The sequence below is a fragment of the Mustela erminea genome, chromosome 7, assembly GCF_009829155.1.
Source record: "Mustela erminea isolate mMusErm1 chromosome 7, mMusErm1.Pri, whole genome shotgun sequence".
Lineage (NCBI taxonomy): Eukaryota > Metazoa > Chordata > Mammalia > Carnivora > Mustelidae > Mustela > Mustela erminea.
This window is the reverse complement of record NC_045620.1, coordinates 43064109-43088694: the sequence shown is the minus strand read 5'-3', so window position 1 is coordinate 43088694 and position 24586 is coordinate 43064109. Positions and strand designations below refer to the sequence as shown.

Below are 24586 nucleotides of genomic sequence, written 5' to 3'. Positions count from 1 at the left end.
TGGCAGGAAATATACACTCATGTTTTTGGGAGTGATAGGATATCAGGTCAGCAAAATATTCCCAAATGGTTTAGGAAAAATGTCCATTCTTCCAACTTCATTTACTTCATATCATATATAAAAATTAAGTCAAAATAAATATTAAAAGAGTTAAAATTACAAAATTTTTACATGAAAACACAAGAGAAAGCCTTCAAAACCTTCTTATATATTGGATATGACACCAACAGGGCAGGCAACAAAAGAAAAAACAGAAAATGGAATTCATCAAAATGTAAATTAGGGGTGTCTGGGTGGCTCAGTCAATTATGTGTCTGACTCTAGATTTCAGCTCAGGTCTTGATCTCAGGGTCATGAATCTAAGCCCTGTACTGGCTCCACAGTAGATGTTGAGCCCACTTAAAAACAAAAAAAAAACAAAAACAAAAGGAAAACTTTTATATATCAAAGGACACTATCAATAGAGTGAAAAGGCAATCTACAGAATAGGAGAAAATATTTGCAAATCATACATCTGATAAAGGGTTAATATCCAAAATAAAGACCTACAACTCAACAATAAAATGATTCAAAAATGAACAAAGCACTTGAATAGATATTTCCCTAAAGAAGACACACAAATGGCTATTAGCAAATGAACAGATGCTCAACATCACAAAGCAAAAGGGAAATGCAAATCAGAACAAGATCCCACCTCATACCTATTGGGGATGGCTATTAACAAAAAAAGAGAAAAGAAGTGAGGGCAAGGATATGAAGAAATTGGTACCTTTCGAGTGGGAATATAAAATGGTGCCGCCACGGAGGAAAATGATAGGGCACTTGTTCAAAAAATTAAACAAAGAATTGTGAATATGATCCAGCAACTTCACTTCAATGAATACACTCAAAAGTACTGAAAGCAGGCAACCAAACAGATATCTGCACACCCGTGTCACAGCAGCATTACTTGCCAGAGTCAAAAAGTGGGAACAACCCAAATGTCCATCAACTGATTAACAGCTAAACAAAATGTGGCATATACCTAAAATGGAATGTTACTCAGCCTTAAAAAGAATGAAATTCTGACACATGCTACATGAATGAACTCTGAAGACATCATGCTAAGTAAAATAAGCCAGACATAAAAGGACAAACTGTATGATTCTATTCATGTGAGGGCCTTCAAATAATCAATTTCAGAGACAGAAAGTAGAAGACTGGTTACCAGGGATGCATGGAGTGGAATGGGTTTACAGTTTAATTGGGTAGAGTACCAGTTTAGGAAGATGGGAAAGTTCTGGAAATGGCTGCACAACCAACGTGAATGTCCTTAATGCCACTGAACTGTATACTCAAATACAGTAAAATGGCTAAAATGGTTCTGTTTTCTATTTTACCACAATTCTTAAAAAGTCTTATGATACAGACACTCTCAGAGATACCACATATTTTCTGAGTATGTGGTAAATGTGAGTAAACAAATTTTCATTAAGTCTGGAAGAAAAGGCATAGAACTTAACTAATGGTGTTACCTCTGGAAATGAGAGATTATAGTCAAAATCATCTTTAGTATTTTTAATTTTTTAAAAGGATACTGATTTTACATATTACTTGTAACAAAAACTGATAGAAAAATGGTATATTACGGGCACACGAGAAAAATAAAAGACAGGAAAAGAACTGCTTCTATAAAAATACCTTTCTGCCCAGGAATACTATAAAAACTCACTAATAAAAAAAATAACATTTCCAAACTGGTACCTTCCAGAATACACTGCTTACATGAAATTTAAAAAACAATAATAGGAGAGTCTTCCCTGGAGAATGAAGGAGACACAGGAACAACACAAGCGGGGGCAGAGGTATGCGGGGGAGAATCCACAGAGCATAAGGCCAGATCTAGTCTGGATTTTGAAATGAAATTTTATAGGATTTGTACTTATCCCCTAAAGGTTTCATGACCCAACAATGACACCACCAACAGTTAATAACAGCCTCTGCCCTCTCTGCAGTCAAACCACCACAATTTCTGAACACAACCACTGCTTGGGGGATTCTGTGGGTATCATGCCCCGGTCTGAGCAGGAGTGGAGAATGGAAACAAGGCCACAAACCTAGCTCTTTCCATTACACAGAAATTGAGGCTTCCGGGCTCCACTTTCATGCTTAAAAATAGAAAAAGAAATTGACTTCACATTTTATGGAGAGTAGTCAAAGGAATACATTTAATGTGAAGAATCTTCAGAGAAGTGCTGTTCTTTTTTGTTTCGTATTGACAAAAATAACTAAGATGACGGAACAAAGCAGGTAGAAAGCGACGATTATGAAACTCTTGACCTGATACCAGCAAGAAGTCCCCTGGCATTGGTCAGGCACAACAGCCTCCTCCAGCCCCGGATTTCCACTCTGCCTCTGGAGCCGCTGCCGCCCTTCTGACAATTACCTTCCATAACTTCCAAGATCAATGAACACCAGGAAACATACTTTTCCAAAAATAAATCCTTTTCTTCCTCTGACAAGTTCCAAACACTTAAGATTTAGAAACTGCCCTAACGATACCAGTTATAATGGCACGTAAAAATCAAATTCAATATAAATGTTTCTTGGGCTCTTTACGGTCTCTTTTTAAAAAGTTTTTTGCATTTGGGGGAAAGCAGGCTGATAGTGAAACAGTGGCTTCATGCAGACTTGAAGAAGGGTACCTAAATCCTTGAAACCTGCTTCTTTGTTATTGGACATCATCAAACAGAGGTTCTGGCTTTATGTCCAAACTGTGCCCAAGGAACTTGCAGAACCAGGGCTGAGCATCACACCCCTTGATGTCTAAATGTCTGATCTCATCCTAGAAACTCAAAGAAACTCATGCCATGGAATCCCCTCACTACCCTGCATTGGAGGCAGGAATGGGGTCTTCCTAGTAGTGAACTGTAGAAGGCTAGCCTTTACAGTACGCCCCACTGCTCAAACCTTGGTATAAAAGAATTCAAACATGAGTCACTTATAGAACACCCTTACTGCGGGAGGCAGAACACGAGTGGCTAAGAGCCTCCAAAGTACATCCAGACCCACACCTCTTACCTACCTGTTGTAAGAGCTCTGAACTGCTACCTGCTGCCCCTTCCCTCGCCTACACTACGGTCCAGCTCAGCCACGTCTGCGAACACACCCAGATGCTCTCAGATTCCAACAACCATCCGACTTACTACCCTAGTCATGAAGGCCTAGCATCATTAGGCCTGAGTCACAATTCTATCCTCCTTGTCCTATCCCCTCCCAGATACCCTCGGAGCTCGGCCACACTGGCCTTTCTTCCAGTCATCAACCCAGGGCTCTGTACTTGCTGATTCCTCCATCCAGCCCGTTCTTCCCCCAGGCTTCATGGGCCTGACTCCCTCTCAGCTCCACCTCCTTCCTCAGCCCCCATACCTAACCTTACAGCATTCTCTGTACCTCACCCTGTTTTGATTTCTTTATATAATCACAACCATCAATTATGCTGGCTTTTGTATGTGTCTCACCACAGTGCAAGCTCCACAAGGGCGCGATGCTGGCTCCGTGCTCTACTTATGCGTGAAGCTGGCACAAAGCAGGCACCGTTATCAGTATCTGTTACACACATACATGAGAGGGTGGTAGGTAGGTGAGAGGATGGCTGGATGGGCACCCAGCGGGTGCAGAGATGGATAAATGAACAAGCAAACAAACAAATAAAAAATGAGGATGGACCATTAATAAAAGCACCAACCACTATGCAACCAGTGCCACACCATGCAATGAGGATTCAAAGGCAGGAAGAGCCCACCTGGATGGGCCCTGAGGTAAGCATCATGAATGAAGTACTATCTTAAATTAACCTTAAAAGATTGTGGGGGTGGAGAGAACAGGGTAGGAGTTCCTTTCGGGTGGATGACCAGGAACACAAGGAGAAAAACAAAAATAACAATCAAAAACCAGTAAACATTCTGCAGGAAACTAGTCCTACAATTTAATGTGAAAAGCTTCTACCATGAACTTAACAAGTAATACATCATAAAATACGAACCCCTAACAATGCCCCCTGTGTTTAAAAGTAAATGATTAGCCAACAGCCCACAAAGCCTCAACATTCATGCATTCTGTTAAATTGCAATTCTCCCAGCCAAGGCTTGGTAGTGATCACCCTGGGTTTTTATTCAAGTCCCATGAATAAATCAACCTAGGAATAGGGCCAGATGTCTGGTACCCAAAAAACCAAGAGAACTATAAGCATTGTTTTTCAAACCAAAAATCTCAAGAGAGTATGCCACTGGAATCTCACCCAGCCATTGGGCAATCCACACATTGGGTTCCCCTCTCTTAAGAAATAAGCTACTCCAGGATACCTGGGTGGCTTGGTCAGTTGAGCATCCAGCTCTTGATTTCGGCTCAGGTCACAATCTCAAGGTCCTAAGATCGAGCCTCAAATCAGGCTCCACACTCACTGCAGAGTCTAGAATTCTCTCTCTCTCTCTCTCTCTCTCTGTACCTCCCCCCACTCACATATGCTCTCTCTCCCACTCCCTCTCTAAAATAAATAAATAAATAAATCTTTAAAAAAAAGAAACGAGTTATTCCCCTGGCAGAGGCCTCAATGTCACTCGGCAGAGGGGCCCATCATCAGTCACTCATGTATTGAGCTGTTGTTCTATCGGCTTTTCCTTGACACATCTGTAATTGTGTCAAGAAGGTACCATGCTCTGGGAATATTTTCATCACTGCGGTGTGTATGGGGGTGGGGGGTGAGGAACTGAGGGGGCACTGATGAGTAAGAACAGCCTCATATGTGACCTCAATTCTTAAGCCCAGCCATCTTGCTTCCTGGCAGCGGCAGTAATACAGGTTGTAAAGTATTTGTAGTCATCACAGCTGGGGAGACAGAGCGGGGGAGGGCAGGTGGTCCAGAGAGACCAATGCCTGGAGCAGATAAAAATGGCAATGTTCAATTTTCTCTGGTCCAGCTCGCAAAGCATGCACAAAGAACTAGTTAAAAACATAAATCTGCTACCCTTCTGCTTTTTACATCCAGACATGCCAGGAACTCTGGTTCAGAAAACCAGAGGTGGGGGGAAAGTACCCAGACTCTGCATTTTTTTTTTAAGATTTTATTTATTTATTTGATAGACAGAGACACAGAGAGAGAGGGAACACAAGCAGGGGGAGTGGGAGAGGGAGAAGCAGGCCTCCTGCCGAGCAGGGAGCCTGATGCGGGGCTCAATCCCAGGACCCTGGGATCATGACCTGGGCCAAAGGCAGATGCTTAACAACTGAGCTACCCAGGTGCCCCAAGACTCTGCATTTTAATATGCACCCTCCATGGCTTGAAGCCTGTGGTCTCAGACAGAGAACGCAAGGACCAGTCTGAGTGACTCTGCAGGGAACAGAGTATGGAATCCCTACACACAATAGCCCCCAGGCCACCAGTATCTTCATTTCTTTGGGGCCTTCTGAGAATCTGATGAAAGCCCATTTTTTATTTCTAACACTTCCATGTCACTCTTTCTCTCCATTAGTAATGCAAATGTTTGAACAAGGCTTTCTACAAAATACCACTGATTTGCCAAACATCTTTCTACAATTACCCGGAACTACAAAGCTCCTAATAAATTAGCTAAAAAGCTAAAAATTCCCAAATAAAATTTTGAGTCTGTATATTTAAAGCATTGCTTTGCCAAAGTATAAATCCATGGAAGGATAAACTTCACCTCCCTCCCTTGGGAATAATAAAAAAGATGCTTAGGGGGCCTGGGTGGCTCAGTCGGTTAAGCGTCCAACTCTTGATTTTGGCTCAGGGTCCTGAGATTATCTCAGGGTCCTGAGATCGAGCCCCATATTGGGCTCCATGCTGAGGGTAGAACCTGCATAAGATTCTCTCTCTCCCCTTCCCTTTGCCCCTCCCCTCTCAAAAAAGATGCTGGTTAATCTTTGGCAGGTCAAACAGTAAGGTAAGGAGTTTGGTGGGGGGGCGGTTAAAGATTTTATTTGAGAGAGAGACAGAGAGAACACGTGTGCACCTGTGCAGTGGGGAGGGGCAGAGGGAAAGGAACAAGCAGACCCACTGCTAAGCAGAGAGCCTGACGCAGGGCTGGATCCCAGGACCCCAAGATCATGACCTGAGCAGAATGCAGACACTTAACCAACTAAACTATGCAGGCACCCCTAGAAGTTTGTGTTTTTGACACAACCACAGATAAGATCAGAAGGTTAAAATAACTAAGAATCTGCCCAAAATGCATACAAAGGAACAAAGCCCTTAAACTTTAAATGCACTAGCCCATTAGTGCCCTGAGAGAGTTGTTTAATCTAATTGAAGATTATAAATGTTTCATGTGTCAAAGGTAGAGAAGATCGCAGTTTTTAATTTACCAGCCCAAATTTCATTAGGAGAGAACCAAACTCTTACCAGTTTTTGCAATTTCAGTAAACAGATTTAAGAAGGTAAGATGAAGGTCGGTCGATCAGTCAATCAATCAGTGGGGCCCCAAGCAAAGATACAACCATGTATCTCTTGCAAAGGCCTCTATTGTACCAACGTAGGACAATTATTTATATGGAAACAAATCAAAATAGTAAGACAAAAGTGATCCTTTGCAGCTCCCCCAACAAGGAAGAAGCCAGCCTGCTTGGAAACATCTTCAAAGTTTACAACCTTTCTGACCAGCCAGGTCCGCATACCCCAGGTAGGGCATGGCATACTTACACTGATGGGACTTAGTAGAGATTGTGGCTGCTGGTGAGCCAAGAGCAGGACTGCGGGAGGTCAAGGGTCCACCCAGCCTCCATACCCAACCTTCCCCCCAGAGGGTTATGCTGCTTTCCTAACTCAAGGAAGTCAGTGTTCACGCTGAAATAAAAACAAGGGAGATTTCCGTAGCCCAAAGGTCCGGCCAGGTACCAGCCCTGTCCAGGAAAGGCCGCTGCGGGACAGGAGAATCCCAGGATTCAGGGTCACCAGCACTCCCACCACACAATACCACAACAAAGATGAACAACAACGGGCGCCTGGGTGGCTCAGTGGGTTAAGCCGCTGCCTTCGGCTCAGGTCATGATCTCAGGGTCCTGGGATCGAGTCCCGCATCGGGCTCTCTGCTCAGCAGGGAGCCTGCTTCCCTCTCTCTCTCTGCCTGCCTCTCTGACTACTTGTGATTTCTCTCTGTCAAATAAATAAATAAAATCTTTAAAAAAAAAAAATTTTAATTTAAAAAAAAAAAAAAAAGATGAACAACACCAACGACAAAAACAACGTAATGAAGACACTCTTGCAAAGTCTCTGCTTCTGTTTTACTAACGCTTCTTCTGTGTAAACACAACAGGACTCTCAGGCAACATCTGTTTGATGAATCAGTGTGACAAAACGAACTAATGACTGGAATAAAAGAGAGGATCTGAGTATCATTTTGGCAACCAGACTTAGAAGCACATTCTTGTCACAAGTCAACAACAACGAGCCTGGCTCAGCTCATGCAAAAACCAAGATGAAACCAACAGAGATAGGGAAATTGCACCTGGAGTTCAAGCCTTAAAAAAAAGGATAAAAAAGGAAAGACCTACACTAAATAAATGTACTTCTATGAAAAAACACAAACTTGTTGGCATCAACATACTTCTTCCATATACTGAGAATAACTCTCATTACATCTCAACCTCAAACTGGAACGTGCAGGAATGAAGTACCCACCTTTGTGCACCTGCCACAGGCTGCCACCTGTGTCCTAGTCTGTCCTCCATTCCACCTTTGGGATTCCATAGCACATAGTACTTAAAAGGCTAGCCCGTCTCTGGAAGTACAGATAAATAAAACCAAACAGAGCTCTTTCCCCACCCAGCTCTCTCCCCTACATATTCCCTCCTGATCCTACAGAAGTTGTAAATGTCTCAATCCAGGCATTCCAAGGTTTCCAGGAATAGAGATGGATCCTTGCTGATAAGACAAGTCTATGGAGAAAGTTGTAAATGAAGTGATGATGATATTCAGACAAGCATAAAATTAAAAGCTCTGACACCATTTTTCATTGGTCAACTTCTCCCAGCAGTGTGTCAATACACACATGAGCTAGTCCAAAGATGTGTATTTGAAAGTTCATTTTTTCAGCTCCTTCTAGCATTTCAATTAAGTGAGAGTTTCAATCGCACTAAATAAATGAGAATATAAATAATTAATGCAACACTAGGTGAGTTCTGGGCCTGAGGGAAGGGCCCCTCAATTACAAAATACCCCTCCCCACCTGCTCACACAAACATGCAACCCCCTCTCAGTGAGACCCAGACAAATAACCCCTACTTAAAGGGGAAGGGCATTTAAATAAAAACACGAGCAGAAAGCAGCTTTCACCATCAGGAATGACTAAGGAGGGTGGTGAAATCTCCCAATATCTAGCCACCCACGGAAGAGCTCACACACTAGCAATCTTTTCTAGGTAATCATCAGCATGTTCCTACCACAATCGTGTTCCTCCCTGAGAATGCAACAAGGAAAAGAGCTTCTGGCTGGCAGTTGTGCTACTGCTTCCGTGCCCTGATCCCTTTGGAAATATCTTTCAGAGCAAGCACATCATGCTCCTGTTCCAACTTCTTCTCACTGTCAGAATACATCACGGGACCACACAGCAGCCTGTAAATGCATGGGGCATGCTGCCAATGCAGACACAGAAGGCATGCAGAGGCTGCACACCCAGTTCAAAAAGCAAGCAGAGAGCTGGTTAAGGCAGGCAGACTGCTAGTCACCTTTACCAACCCAGGCCTCATGGGCAGCAAGCAGAGCTCTGGGACCTGTGAAAATAAGCTACCCCCAATCGAAGTGTAAGTTTAGGAACAACAACCTAGAATGCCTCCTCCCCTCTGTAACTTGAAGGTCAGTGAAAACCCTCACTCTGGGAGGCCGGCCCGGCTTGACGGCATCAGCAGTGGCATCAGCCTTCTCAGAACCCAGGACATTCACAGACAGCACAGCTCCCCCGACCCAGGACACACAAGTCCAAAACAAACTACACAACCCAGGCTCACCCCCAGGACTTGGCAGTGAACAAGACCAAGGGAGCTTGAGTTCTAGCAGTAGGGTGGAGAGAGGAGGAACAAGGAAACAAGCAGAACATAACAAAACGGCCAAGTGCTATGAAATTAGTCATCAGAATACAGTGACAGAGCACCTGGCAGGGGCTTCCTCAGGACTGAGGCAGTCAGGGTATACCTTCTGAGGAGGAGACACGGACACTGAAACAAGAGTCAGAGGTAGGAAAGAGCTCAGTGTGCTCTCAGACTAAGTAAAGTATAGGAACCAAAGCGCAGGTGGCTACAGGGCAGGGTGGACTGAGTCACAGAAGCCCGGTGACTAAGGCATGATAAGTGACAGCAGGGAACTTAGTTTATAATCTAAAAGCATCAGAAGGCACTGGAGGGCCTTAAGGAGGATCAGGACATGATGTTCTTGTGACCCATCCTACACTGTCCTGTACTACTCTGTACCTCCCTCGCTGTTATCAACCTTCCAGGTTTACGCTGCCCCACATCCACTCCTGGGAGGAGGGGCTGGGTCACAGTACTTCTTTCTCTCCCTCAAGTGCCCGGTATACTGCCAGGTACTAAAAAAGACACTTAATGCATAAATACACACACACACACAGAGTGCATTTGTCCAGACAGTTTAAAGAACCTGTATATTTTTTAAGGTTTTTTTATTTATTTATTTATTTGAGAGAGAGAGAGAGGGAGAGAGAAGGGGCAGAGGGAGAAGCAGACTCCCTGCTGAGCAGAAAGCCTGACACAGGGCTCAATCCCAGGACCCTGAGGATCATGATCTGAGCTGAAGGCACCCCTAAAGAACCTTGTTTTAAAACTTGCCAAGGGGCGCCTGGGTGGCTCAGTGGGTTAAAGCCTCTGCCTTCGGCTCAGGTCATGATCCCAGGGTCCTGGGATTGAGCCCCACATCAGGCTCTCTGCTCAGCAGGGAGCCTGCTTCCCCCTCTCTTTCTGCCTGCCTCTCTGCCTACTTGTGATCTCTGTCTGTCAAATAAATAAATAAAATCTTTAAAAAGAAAAAAGTGCCAAAATAACCATTTCTCTACAATATACATAATTTCACTACTAGTTGGACTATACTGAGAAAATAAAACATTTGGAATTAAAAGCTCAACTGACAGAAAGGCATGCTTATCTATAGGTGGAAACAATTTGGCAGCTGTCTTCCTACCAACACAAAAGCAAGCAAATTAGCTATTTGCCCAGAGAGGAACCCCCTTCTTTTTTTTTTTATAAGGTTCGGTTAGCCAGCAGATAGTACATCATTATTTTCTAATGTAGTGTTCAACAATTCATTAGTTGCGTATAACATGCAGTCTTCTGGGAATGGGAAGGGGGAGACAGACCACAGGCAAAGTGGCTGGCCCTCGCCATCACCGAGGCCCTCCATGCCTACTTGTCGCCACCTACTGGACAGTGAGAGGACACAGATCTGCACCCTGTTGCCAGGTCTGAGACTCCTGAGCCAGTTAACTGGTAGAACAAATCAAAGTGATACAGCACAATTCATGCATTTGAAGAGAAAGCTCCTAAAAGAAAGGCTCAGAAATGGCTAAAATGGGTGCCAGCTGGCTCAGTCAGTGGAGCATGTGACTCTTGATCTCGGGGTTGTGAGTTCGAGCCCCACATGTGTAGAGATTACTTAAAAATAAAATAGTAAAAAAAAAAGACTTTCTTACTCTAATAAGCTAACATGCCTCATCAGATGGTAAAAGAAAAAAAAATCATGCTTTGTATGTCTTTATGTTATAAAGAGGAGTTACTAATTGAAATAAGGTTTAGGATCCCAAAGATACAATGCATTATTACTCTCTTAGAGATTTAGAAAGAAAAAAAAAACATGACTAAAATTTTTCTCCAAAAAGATTTATAGCAGAACTAGAAAACAGCAATCACATCAAACCAGAGAGAGTAGCCCAAGGCAAAAGGAAAACTGGGGAGCACGGTGTCCCAAAAAACAAGATTCAAGACCATGTCCAAGCAGCAGCAGTGGCAGTTGCTGCTCAGTGGGCAGGTCATCAGGGCCCACCAGCTGCGGAATCAGATGACACAGGGTTCAGGGGGCCTCAGCAGGAGTCCCTGAAGATCAGTACACAGAGCAGGCGACAAGCAGAAAGGAAATGGAGGCATTTCTCAACTGGAAATGCTTGGGAATATTTAAAAGCCACAGGAATGAGATGGATGAGACAGACAGACCGACTGGACAGGAGGACAAAGTGCTTAAGGGAGGCTGCCAGGAAGGTACAGGGGAGGCCAGGGAGGGCGCCACAGCCCAGGCTAGTCTGGCTCCACCCAATACAGGCTCATAGGGCTTTCCTTGTAGAAGGGCTCACCTTTGGCTTCACCCTTTATTATAATAAAGAATTACCTATTATAATTTTTTAACAAGGGGCTGCTCGTTTTCATTTGGCACTGGGCCCCACAAATTATACAGCCAGTCCTGGCCTAGGGGGGAGGTGTTGGCCTCAGCATAGAGAAGGGCAGCTCTGCCACCTATGTAGGAAGAGTGGGATGGAAAAGCAGGGTCAATGCCTTCAGATGGCTTCTTTGTGAAGCAGAAAGACAGCCATCTGTTCTGAACAAGCAAGAGAGTAGATGAGTGGGGGAAGGTTAATAATATTCCACGTAGGGTGGAGAAATTTGGTCAATTCATCTTAACCAAGGGACTGAGGTTAACATAACCTGTAATAAGACAAATCAGTCTCATGTACTTCCCTATGATGCACTGAGAAAGGCACATCATTTTTGTGCTATTTGGTATTCCTGTCAAAACACATATCCTCACTGTAATCAGAGAGCCCAAATTGAGGAATCTTCAACAAAACAGCATGCCAATACTCCTGAACATCGTCAAGGTCATGAAAGAAAAGGAAAGGTTGAGGGAGCTGTCACAGATTACAGAAGAGAAATAACAATTAAATGCAATGTGGGATTACCCTGAAATAGAAAAAGAACATTAGAAGAAAAAACAATACTAGTGAAATTTAAATAAGGTTTGTAGTATTGTTAATGATGTGGGAAACAAAGGTAAAAGAAAAGTTAAAGTTCCTTACTATTTACAGCCTATTGACAAGTCCTTGAAACAGGCAGAGTAACATTCCTCTAGGAACTCAGCTGCCTCAATGTTAATACTTTGGTAAGGGCAAAAAGGTGCTCTTAACCTAACATTATCCCAACCTCCTGGATCTTTTAACATATAAAAACTCCTTGGGAAACTTCCTTTATCTCTACCCCCAAGATACATTTTAGCAATCATCCTCCAGGCACATGGCCCAGTAATATAGATCTGAAGGGTCTCAGGACTAGAGTTTTACTAGTAATAGATGACCTTGTCCTAACAATAGCTCGCCCCCTTGGGGTCCTGGAAACCTTGCTTGCAAAATTCCTTAGCGACTTACTATCCCCCTCCCAACTTGAAAGTGTATAATCAGTAGCTCCTCACAACCCCAGGGCAACTCTTTCTGCCCAAAGGTCCTGTCCTGGTGCTTTAATAAGACCACCTTTTTGCACCGAAGACATCTCAAGAATTCTCTTGGCCATTGGCTCCAAACCCCAACATTCAAGCCATCAATTAACAGTAACATATCAGTATTAATCTCAGTGTTCTATCAGTACGCTATGATTGTATAAGGCAAAGTTAGTGTATAAGGTAAAGCAACCAGGGGAACTGTGACTCTAACTTTTCTTAAATCTCCAATTATTTCAGGTCGCCTGGGTGGCTGAGTGGGTTAAAAGCCTCTGCCTTCAGCTCAGGTCACGATCTCAGGGTTCTGGGATCGAGCACTGCGTCGGGTTCTCTGCTCAGCGGGGAGCCTGCTTCCCTTCCTCTCTCTCTGCCTGCCTCTCTGCCTACTTGTGATCTCTGTCTGTCAAATAAATAAATAAAAACTTTAAAAAAAAAAAATCTCCAATTATTTCAAAATAAAACATTTAAATTTTTACGTGGATTTTTCATTTGTGATTTCCTTTAAAGTAATTCCAGGAACTTTAGTTATCTCCTTTGAAGTCCAGCACTACTATGTGAGACATGTTCCTGCTTCTCTATCAACCCAAAGAATCAGCAACAAGTAGGAAAGGTTATGTTCCCCTTAAAAATAATAACTTGGAACTAAGGGTTGGGGGCGAACAGTTAAAAAAAAAAAATCACTTTTTTTTTTTTAAAGATTTATTTATTTATTTATTTGACAGAGAGAAATCACAAGTACACTGAGAGGCAGGCAGAGAGAGAGAGAGAAGGAAGGAGGCTCCCTGCTGAGCAGAGAGCCCGACACGGGACTCGATCCCAGGACCCTGAGATCATGACCCGAGCCGAAGGCAGCGGCTTAACCCACTGAGCCACCCAGGCGCCCAAAAAATCACTTATTTTTTTAAGTTTCAATAAACTGAATAAAAATTTTAAAAATGAAAATAAACCATGCACAGGAACCACTGACATTTTTCTCCAAAAACTGCTGCAAGCATTCAGGGACTACTGGATTTCTCAAACAATGTCAGTGACCGCAGATTTTAGGCAACAATTTTTTGCTTCCTGATTTTGAAAACTGGGTTTGCATCTTGGTTCCACTTCTTAGCAGCTATGTGACCTTAAGCTACTGCTTAAGCGTGGTGCCTCCATTTCCTCATCATACCCTATGATAAAGATTAAATCACTTACTACATTAAAAAAAAAGAAACCTGGGTGCCTCGGTGGCTCAGTTGGTTGAATGACTGCCTTCAGCTCAGGTCATGATCCTGGAGTCCCAGAACTGAGACCCGCATCGGGCTCCCTGCTCAGCTGCGGGTCTGCTTCTCCCTCTGACCTTCCCCGCATCATGCTCACTCTCTCTCATTCTCTTGCTCTCTCTCAAATAAATAAAATCTTTTTAAAAAAGAAAAAGAAAAAGAAACCTTAGAGCAGTATCAACATGTAAGAAATTGTATTGGGATAGGCCGGGATGAAAGTAGGATGACACGAGATTTGGGCCTGGCTGACAAGGTAAATGGTAGTCCCACGAATTTAGGGAAAAAGAAAACAGAAGGAATGTGTGGAAGTGTGGTGGCAGGAGTTTCATTTTAGCTTTCTGCATTGCAGAGGACCATCAACTACAGACTGCCAATTGACCTAAATCAGTCTGCTTTGCATAAATATTAGGTTTTTCTTGGTTAACAACAGTAAGGACCCAAAGAGGAGAGTCTGCTCTCTTCCTCTGGATGGTATCAGGTTATACTAATGGCAAGTCTTAGACCAACTTCAGTCATATATGCAGACCTTCATATTTAAGATGCGAATTTATAAGCAAGCAGGCACAAAAATAATTCACATCAACTCTTTTGTAAAGCTGGTAGAGTCTTAGTACTCTATCCCACTGGCTGTCACAATGACAGCTTCATAAGAGGTTCTCCAGGCAGATAGGCAAAGCAACCAGAGTGTTCAGCAACCTGTGCTGGACAGGGGACTATTCAGGCATTGTCCAAAACTATTCAGACTATGGGCTGCTATCTTCTCCTACTCTATTCTTGTGAAAATAGTATCTCAAAAGTATTTTATCCAATAAATATCAATGAAAGAAACATTATAACTTTGAACATCCAGTTTTTACATTTATCTAATACTTCCCCCACCTACTGCATCATTCCAATTCATAGTATCCTAGGAAGGGGAGGGTTGGGTGGGGGAGAAGGAAGAACAGAAATGTCCCTTTGGTCTCACTCCTCTGCCTGCTCCCATGTGTCTCGAAGGCTATTAAGTGGGCACATTATTAAAGCCTCAAGAAGTGTTAAGCATCTGTAAGAACCATATAGGTTGCAAGAACTATCATAGATTTCCTTTATCTATTTTAATTAAAGTTTTTTCTCAAAGCTTAGAAGGCTGGCAGCAAATCCAGGTCATAGAGTTCTTTAGAAAAATAAGGATTTACAGAGAACCTCCGGTGGCACATGTACCCTCAGTGGGACAAAACCCACTCCAGGTAACCATTCTGATCCCATGCAGAGGACAGGCCAGGGCTCAAATGGAGTTGTGCTATTACTCTGCTGCCACCCAGCGGCGCGTGTGCATCAAAGCACCTCGCAGCGGGGAAAAGAGCTGGGCTCTGGCGAAGGACATGTTCTCTGGAATCCAAAGTCAGGAGGAGGTTAAGGGAGAAGTACTGTCCAGTCTACCACAGCACCAAGGAGATGCAGTGTAAACAGACGCATTCTTGGGAAGGGATGTATTAACATAGATACTAGTTCACTACAATGAAGTTTCTTCTCCACCTCAGAGAGAGAACGGTTCCAGGGACTCAATCAAAGCCAAAAGCCAGGGGACAGACTCCGACAGAGTCCAGGCTTACCTGCTTTGGGTCAGAGGTAGCAGCGCCAAGAGCCGGGGACTCCAATTCTATGGTCACAGGTCCATCATTCTGAATGTGGACTTGCATGTAGGCACCAAACTTGCCATCTGAAAGAGCAACACAAACAGTTATGAGAGACGGAGACCCCAGGTTACCCTGTCTAAAAAGTCACCAGATCAGTGCAATCAGAAACATGAAGAGTAGGACTAGCCAGTAAACACGGGAAAAGATGGAAGTAGAGAGGGAAATGCAAAATTAAAGAGCAGACATGCAAGCCCTATGGACTAGGCAAGAATGAAAAGATCTGGGAACATCAGGTGGGAAATGTGGGCTTACAGGATCATAAAATGGCCAGAAGGTAAATTGGTTTAGCCACTTCAGAGGGCATGATGGGGGGCGCCTGGGTGGCTCAGTGGGTTAAAGCCTCTGCCTTCGGCTCAGGTCATGATCCCAGGGTCCTGGGATCGAGCCCCACATCGGGCTGTCCGCTCCGCGGAGAGCCTGCTTCCTCCTCTCTCTCTCTCTGCCTACTTCTGATCTCTGTCTGTCAGAGGGCATGATGGTGCTTGAAAAAGTTCTACAACTCCGGAATTCCACCTCGGGGGTGGGGGGGGCTCTACTCAGAAATTCTTACACAAAAGGAATGTTCGAGGGTGTTCATCCGGGCAGCATTTAAAGATTGTATTTATTTATTTGACAGAGAGAGAGAGCACAAGCAGGCAGAGTGGCAGGAAGAGGGAGAGAGAGAAGCAGTCTCCCTGCCAAACAAGGAGCCCGATGTGGGACTCCATCCCAGGAACCTGAGATCATGACCTGAGCCGAAGGCAGCTGCTTTACTGACTGAGCCACCCAGGTGTCCCCCAGGCAGCATTTATTACAGAAAAAGTGGACACAATCTGTCCCTCAATGGGGGGATGAATGTATAAACTCTACTTTAACTCCTCAGTGGAATACTATGCGGCAGCCACATGTGTCAACAGGGCAAATCTCAAACACGTGACATGATCTTTAATAAGCCACTTGCTGGGGTGCCTGGGTGGCTCAGTCATTAAGCATCTGCCTTTGGCTTAGGTCATGATCCCTGAGTCCTGGGATCAAGGCCTGGATCAGGTTCCCTGCTCAACGGGAAGTCCTGTCTTCCTCTCCCACTCCTTCTGCCTGTGCTCCCTCTCTCACTGGGTCTCTCTTTGTCAAATAAAATCTTAAATAAGTAAATACATAAAAATAAAAAGCCACTTTTGGAGTTCCTGGGTGGCTCAGCTGGTCAAGGGTCCAACTCTTGATTTCAGCTCCTGTCATGGGATCAGGCCCCGTGTTGGGCTCCACACAGCAGTGAGTCAGCTGGAGATTCTCTCTCCCTCTACCCTTCCCCCTAGGTGCATGTCTGCACGTGTGCATGCTCTCTCTCTCCCTCTAAATAAAATAAATCTTTTTTTTTTAAGTAACTTGCAACAAGGACATATCATTTTAATACGATTTATTCACTTATATGATACTTTAAGTTTGGGGTTTTTTTAAGATTTTATTTATTTATTTGATAGGGAGAGAGATCACAAGTAGGCAGAGCAGCAGGCAGAGAGAGAGAGGGGGAAGCAGGCTCTGAGCCCGATGTGGAGCTCGATGTGGGGCTCAATCCCAGAACGCTGAGATCATGACCTGAGCCAAAGGCAGAGGCTTAACCCACTGAGCCACCCAGGCACCCCTAAATGATACTTTTAAATAACCAAAATGAGTTATATTGTTTACAAAGATATATATATTAAATATATATGAAAAAAACATGAGCAAAAAAGCCAAACACAGGACAAGAACCACATTCATACTGAATAGAAGGCAGGGGATGATGAGATTTGAGAGAGAAACCTCAGACAAATGGGACTAGCTGGGTAGTGAGCATACTAGTGTCTATTTTCTGTGTGTTTCATAATTAAAATTTTCAAATAAATTAAATATAAAAGTAAAAGGATAGGTGGAAAGGAAGATCCTGCTCCTTCACTGTGAGAACCATCCTCCTCTCTAGGATTCATTTCAAAATGGCCACAGGCTGCCCCAGAAAAGAGCTCCTCTCTGTGTCCTATTCCAAACCTTCTGTTTTAACACCCAAACCCACTCAGTTGTATCTGATCAATCCCCAAATGCTGAATTACATTTATAAAGAAAGCCAAGAATATGTCTTGAGAGATGACTCGGTGCAGTATCAGAAAAACGACTCCATCCATCCAAGTACCTCTGTTAAACCCTGGGCCTAATCACTGCTGATAACACACACAGACACTTAGTCAAGGGAACACACAGGTCTTGACACTTTATCAATTAAATTTATTTAATTTAAATTTATCAATTTAAATGCAAAGTAAGAAAAGAACTGGATCCAGATTAAAATAGTACAAATGCTCACAAAGAGAACCACCAGGAACTCCTCTGCTGCCACCAACCAGTAAGTAACAAAGAGAGCATATGGGATCCAGTCCACATGTGAAAAACCACTCACTGTTTTTCACTCACAGCAACTATGTGCCAACATGGTGCTAGAGATCAAAGACTCAGCTGCCAGGTGCAGATAGCCCTGACACTCATGACACTCATGAACCACACTTCCCCAACTGTGCCCTGCCAGGTATTCCTTGAATAAAGAATGCCACAGTCACATTCTTTTGGAAAACCACATTTGCTGAACTCTCCTTCAGAGACTCACAAAGCACAGCAACGTGTAACAGATTCTCAAGGTGTCCTTGAATAGAGAAACCTATTTAGTTTCTTTACCTTGGTAGTTCCCAAACTCCCCGGAGCGAGGAGCTCTAATTTCACATAAAATATCCTTTACAGGGCAAATGACCCGCTGAGAGAAGCCAAGAAAAAGCAAAGCACCAAATGGACACACTAGCTCAGGGCAGGCCAGCCTGGAGCCTCTCTTGCTCCCTCCCTGGAGAGCAGCTCTGCTCTCAGGTCCTAGGTTCCCTCAGGTGCCAGACCCACTATCGCATAAGGCGACATCCACGAACCTCTGCTCCTGTTGCCACAACCATACAGTTCCCATCTCGGACTCCTCCCCCTGGTAGCACTCTGTCCAATGATCCTTAACCTCATGGAGGGTCTTAGCAAAATGGACATACCAACAGCTGGTTCCCTTCAATGCTCAGAGAGTAGCATTAGAAACTCCATTAGAAGCACCCAAGTTGTTCGCCATTTTTACAGGCAAGATTAATCTCGTTTCTACCACGCAGCCAAAAGTGCTCAAACAATGGTGACTTTTCTTCAACTCCTATCAAATTAAAGTGGCCATTTAAATCTACAGGGCTTTTGTTTTATCCATGTCAGACTAGCTAAAAAGACATCAGCTGGGAAGGAAATCATGTGTTTAATTGCATGCTAAAATTATGGCTACAATTAGTACAAAATTTCAGCCGCTGCACTCCTCAGGGAAGCTGAAGGCAGACTCAGGAGGAAAGGAATTATTTCCGACCTTGAATTTCTGTTGCCAGGATATACAGCATATGCTTCACCGTGTTTATCACTCAAGTAGCGAAAAATTTATTTTCTTTTCCTGTTTTTCTTCAGTTACGAACAGAACTATTATCTGAATTTCCATTTGTATAGACAATAAATCCAAAGACATGTTTTAAGAGGTCTTAAAATGGAACATTTTTTCCAGTTCAGATCAAAGAGTAAAGCCCCATGAAAAATTTATACTGGCCAGAGGAAATAAAAACATTTTTAAAAATAATCTTAAAAGACAGAAACATATCTGCAGAACTACAGCAGGGCTCTAATGATGATATAATCAAGTCACCCTTAACTCTAAGTCCCAGGGTTCTGTCCAGAGCTGGAGAAGCACGTGTCAGGAACATTTGTGCCACATGTTTCCAGCTGGAAGACTCCCAGCAGGAGCCCCAAACCTGCTGTGACCTGGTTTCCAGCAGCTACTGTCCAAGGCCTCTACGAGCTCCAAACCACTGCGCCCCATTAGCCTGTGAAGGCTGACATCCCACCTTCTGAACAATACCTGATTAATGGTCACCACTCCCTGAGAAGCCCCGCCCCACCTCTCTGAGCCCCTGCTGGTTCAAGGACCACAGCAGGTCACCACAGGGAGGCTGCTTGTTAGTACAGGTATGGCACTGGGCCCACAGCACCACAGTCAGTGTGCAGGAAATCTGGGTCCCTGTTACTGCTGTCACTCCCACTGCTGTCCATGGTAGAATATGGGTAAATGGCGGGGAGGTGGGGGCAGGCAAAGAAACCACACGAAAAAGAACATGCTATTGAAGAAAAATGGAGAACAGAAGGCTTGACGGCTTCTTGGCCTGGCTGGGAGCAAGCCCATGCACCTTCCACAGCCAGCCTACATGGCCATGACCAAGTTGGGACTTGGCCTACCTCTGGAGACCAGTCCTGAGCCTCAGGCCAGCCACCTGAGCACACCCCCAAAGGCAGCTCCCTCTGTCACTAAGGCAAAGTCCTCACCACCCAGGCTTCCTCTTCACTCTACTTTAAAGCTGTTCAGAGCCCAGGCAGGCAGGGAGGAGGGTTATTGATGGAGACCCTAACATCAGGTACACAGGCTGGGAACCAAGAAATCAAGCAAATGTGTGGAACTGGAGGACTCAAAATAAGCATGTGGCAAGGAGAGGGCCACCGCAGCTAACGGAGTTTGGTCTAGACCCATGGGCTTGCATCACACCTGGAGCCCAGAGGAGTGGACCCTGGTGGGCCATGGGCACTATGGCAGCTCTGCCCACCAGCACAGAACTGCTTCTCTGAGGGTACCATATCCCCGAGCCCCCCTCCCCAGAGAGCTCAGCCGATTCAGGGCACCACCAGTAGGGCACAGATTCCCCAGCAGGCTAATCTGGCTCAAGGGAACCTATGAAGCAGAGGCAAGGGCTCTGGAAGCCATCAGCAAAGTCCAGTAGCTCCAGCAATGACATTTCCTAAATGACTTGGCTGGGGAAAAGATTCAGTTGTAGGAAAAAGGGCACACAACAGGCCCTGTCAGCCACATTAGGCCTTGGGTGGCAGCATTAAAACCACTGCCAGGTTCCATTCCACATCCAGCATCATGAAAGGCACCAGAAAGTCAACTCCTGGAATCTTGTGGCTTCTCCTCAGGCTCAAGTCCTCCTTATCAAAGGTCTCTGCTTGTCTCTGTCGTGGTTCTGTCCACTCAAGAGAAACACCTCCTCCAGGCAGCAGACGTCTCAGGCCAGGGAGTCCAAGGCCAGAGGAACTAGGTAACAGACCCTGTGGCCCAGCATGGAAATGAAAATGTCTACTCCCAGGTGAGGGCACCTACCACCAAAGGGGGTCACCCTAATTCCAAACTAAAGAGCTGTAAACAGGAGTTGCCAGGGGAAATAGCCCAAAATTAACCTCTTGCTGGGAGGTTAAATTCTCATCTGAGCTGAAGTTCTGAAGTCAGATTCCAACTGGCACAGCCCCCTCATATAACAGAGAGGCTGAAGGCAAGGTTTTCTCTGGCCATCAGGCTTTGCTTGCACATCTCTGGTCTCTGCTGGGGTCCTGGGCATGGCTTCTTTCTGCTTGGGATAACTACATGGAAGGCTCCCTGTTCTTCTCATTAAGGCATCAGGGAGCCTGTGTGAGGACAATGCAGTGTGAGGCCCCAGAGGACCTACATGGAGCCTTATACAGTGCGGTGCAGTTGTGCTGAAAGAGCCTGGACCCCACTGGGCAAGAATACCCTTCCACCAAGAGCAGCAAAGTAAGAAACCAGGGAGAATGGCCTCTGAGCTCATCAGACCATGAGTTTGATTTTAAACTTTAATTCCTTTATACTTGAATATGATACAGAATTTAAACTTGACCTAGGAGTTTTCCCTGAGACTGTAAGAATGGAAGAAGGTTTACATTCAAGTTCAGTGCATCTCCATGTTGTTGGCATTTTATTATGCATTTCTTATGTATTATATTAAAGGAGTGTATTAATATCACTTAGCCTCACTGTAGAACCTCTATTGTGCTGGGCTAGGTGATGTGATTGGACATAGTTTGGGACACAGGCTAGGGAATAAATCTTCACTTTGGGATTAGAGTGCCTTCACAGCAGGGTTCTATCTAGTTCAGAGCCTCTAGGAAGAAAAGACATATGGGAGAAGTAGCCTCAGAGAGGCTCAAAGGTTGACTGGAAGGACTAAGCCTATAAACTCTTACCCTCCCCTGAGTGGGGAGCCCCCATGGCCACAAAAAAGTCAAAGAAGGTAAGGGAATATGCTAGAGGGTGATTATCATCATCCACCACAAAATTCATAAATTTATACGATGAGTATGATTCAAATAAAAATAACACAGATTATTTTCTGGAGCTAGACAAGCTGATTTAAAAGTTCATATAGAAAAACAATTAAGAGGACGCCTGGGTGGCTCAGTGGGTTAAGCCGCTGCCTTCGGCTCAGGTCATGATCTCAGGGTCCTGGGATCGAGGCCCGCATCGGGCTCTCTGCTCAGCGGGGAGCCTGCTTCTCTCTCTCTCTCTCTCTGCCTGCCTCTCCGTCTACTTGTGATTTCTGACAGTCAAATAAATAAATAAAATCTAAAAAAAAAAAAAAGAAAAACAATTAAGAATAGGCAGGAAACTCCAAAGAGCAATGTGGGTGAGACTCCCCTTACCCTATAGAAAGCATAGCAAAATCTTCAATAACTGAAAGTGTGTCTTCATCATACAGACTAAAAGAAAACAAAAACAGAATAGAAACAAAACTTAACAGTTCATGAACACATTCAGGAATTTAATATGGGATAAAGTCAGAATCTCAGATCAGTGGAGGTAAAGTTGGTTTTTTAAATAAATGTTTTGGGGAACCATCTCATAACCACCTGAGAAAGATAAATTTTGGATCTGTTTTACACTGTACACAAGATAAACTCCAAATGGATCTACGACTTCAAAATCAAAAAGTGAAAGCATAAATCCACTAGGGGGGAAAATAGCCAGATTTCTTTGTAGCTTTGGAGTAAGAAATGTCATAGAAATCCTAAGAAACCATGATTCAAAATCTAGCAGACATTTCAAAAATTACTATCAGAAATGTCTGTCCTTGGGCCACCTGAGTGGCTCAGTCAGTTAAGCATCTGACTCTTGATCCCAGCTCAGGTCTTGATCTTAGGGTTGTGAGTTCAAGTCCTGTGCTGGGTTCTACACTGGGCATGGAGCGTACTTTTAAAAAAAAAAAAGGCAAGGGTGCCTGGGTGGCTCAGTCCATTGAGCATCCGACTCTTAGTTCTGGTTCAGGTCATGATCTCAGGGTCATGCCTCCATGCTCCACATGATTAAATAAGATTTAAAATAGATTAAGTAAGCTAGGCTCTGTTCCCACCACAGAACACTGCACAGCTGTTCCAAAAGGTGTGAGGAAGTTCTCTAAGAACTAATAAGGAAAGAATCTCTAGAACACACTGTGAAATCTTTTTAAAAATAATTTGTTAAAGATGCTACCATTGTATAAAAAGAGACATATATATTTATATTTGCTCACATGTCCATGAAGAAACACTAGAAAGACAGAAAAATTTAATTAAAAGTGATTACCTACAGACAGTAAGGGAAACAGAGTAGACAACACATTTCCCAAGGCAGACCTTTTCATATCATTTTGATGTATGAACTATCTGATCACATTACCTATTCAAAAATTAATTACAACATGGGGCGCCTGGGTGGCTCAGTGGATTAAAGCCTCCGCTTTCAGTTCAGGTCATGGTCTCAGGATCCTGGGATCGAGCCCCGCATCGGGCTCTCTGCTCAGCAGGGAGTCTGCTTCCTCCTGTCTCTCTCTCTGCCTGCCTCTCTACCTACTTGTGGTCTCTGTCTGTCAAATAAATAAATAAAATCTTTAAAAAAAAAAAAAATTAATTACAACAAAACTGGGAGACTTACAATTTTCAATTTCAAAAGCTACTATACAAACCCAAACATATATAGTCAATAAAAGTACAAAGACCATTCAGTGGAGAATAGTTTTTTCAGCAAATGATGATGGAATGGCTGGATATTCACATGCAAAAGAATAAGGTTAGAGCCTTACCTCACACCATATACAAAAACTAACTCAAAAAGTATCAAAGACTTGGGGCGCCTGGGTGGCTCAGTGGGTTAAAGCCTCTGCCTTCGGCTCAGGTCATGATCCCAGGGTCCTGGGATCGAGCCCCGCATCGGGCTCTCTGCTCTGCAGGGAGCCTGCTTCCTCCTCTCTCTCTCTCTCTCTGCCTGCCTCTCTGCCTACTTGTGATCTCTGTCTGTCAAATAAATAAATAAAAATCTTTAAAAAATAAAAAAAATAAAAAAATAAAAAAAAGTATCAAAGACTTAACTGTATGGGTTACAACTATAAAGCTCTGAGAAGAAACCATAAGGTTAAAAAAAATGAAAGAAACCATAAGGTTAACCTTCATGACAATGGACTTTGGTAATGGTTTCTTATATATAAAACCAAAAACACAGAAGAAAAAAAAGGATAAAATTGGACTTCATCAAATTAAAAACTTTTAGGGGTGGGGATGGGTGAAATAGGTGAAGGGGATTAGAGGTACAAACTGTCAGTTATAAAATGAGTAAGCCAAAGGGATATAAAGTAAAGCACAGGGTAGTGTATAATACTGCTATAATTTTACATGTGGACAGATGGTAGAAACATTTAATCATTTATAACATACATAAATGTCAAATCGCTATGTTGCACAGCTGAAACTAATATAATATTGTATGTCAACTACACTTCAATAAAAAAAAATTTTAGGGGTGCCTGGTGACTCAGTCAGGGGAGATGAGACTCTAGACCTCCGCATCATGATTTCAAGCCCTATGGTGAGCCCACAAAAAAAGAAAAGGGAAAAAAAAGAATTCTTAAATTTTTGTGCATCAAAGGACATTATCAAGAAAGTGAAAGGACAACCCACAGAATGGGAGAAAATATCTGCAAATCATATAATCATATAACATATATCATCATATAATAAGGGTCTGGTATCTGGAATTTATAAATTATTTACAATTCAACAACAAAAAGACAAAAAACAATTCAATTTTAATTGTGAGCCCCAACTCAAGGCTTGAACTCACAACGCTGAGATTAAGCCCTGAGCTGAGATCAACAGTTAGGTGCTTAACTGACTGAGCCACCCAGGTGCCCCTCAAACAATTCAATTTTAAAATGAGTGGAGATGTGATGCCTCGGTGGCTCTGCGGGTTAAGCGTCTGCCTTTGGCTCAGGTAATGATCCCAGGGTCCTTGGGCTCTTTGCTCA

At 43.7% G+C, this 24586-nt stretch overlaps 1 protein-coding gene across 4 annotated transcripts in view; it reads right to left on the bottom strand.

Moving 5' to 3' along the window:
• The window catches only part of DTD1 (D-aminoacyl-tRNA deacylase 1), a 179096-nt gene that overhangs the window by 137197 nt on the left and 17313 nt on the right, over positions 1 to 24586 (bottom strand). For all 4 annotated transcript variants that reach the window (XM_032351516.1, XM_032351517.1, XM_032351518.1 and 1 more), the window contains exon 4: positions 15327 to 15433. In XM_032351516.1, the coding sequence (XP_032207407.1) occupies positions 15327 to 15433 (107 nt within the window). The remainder of the gene's footprint in view (positions 1 to 15326; positions 15434 to 24586) is intronic.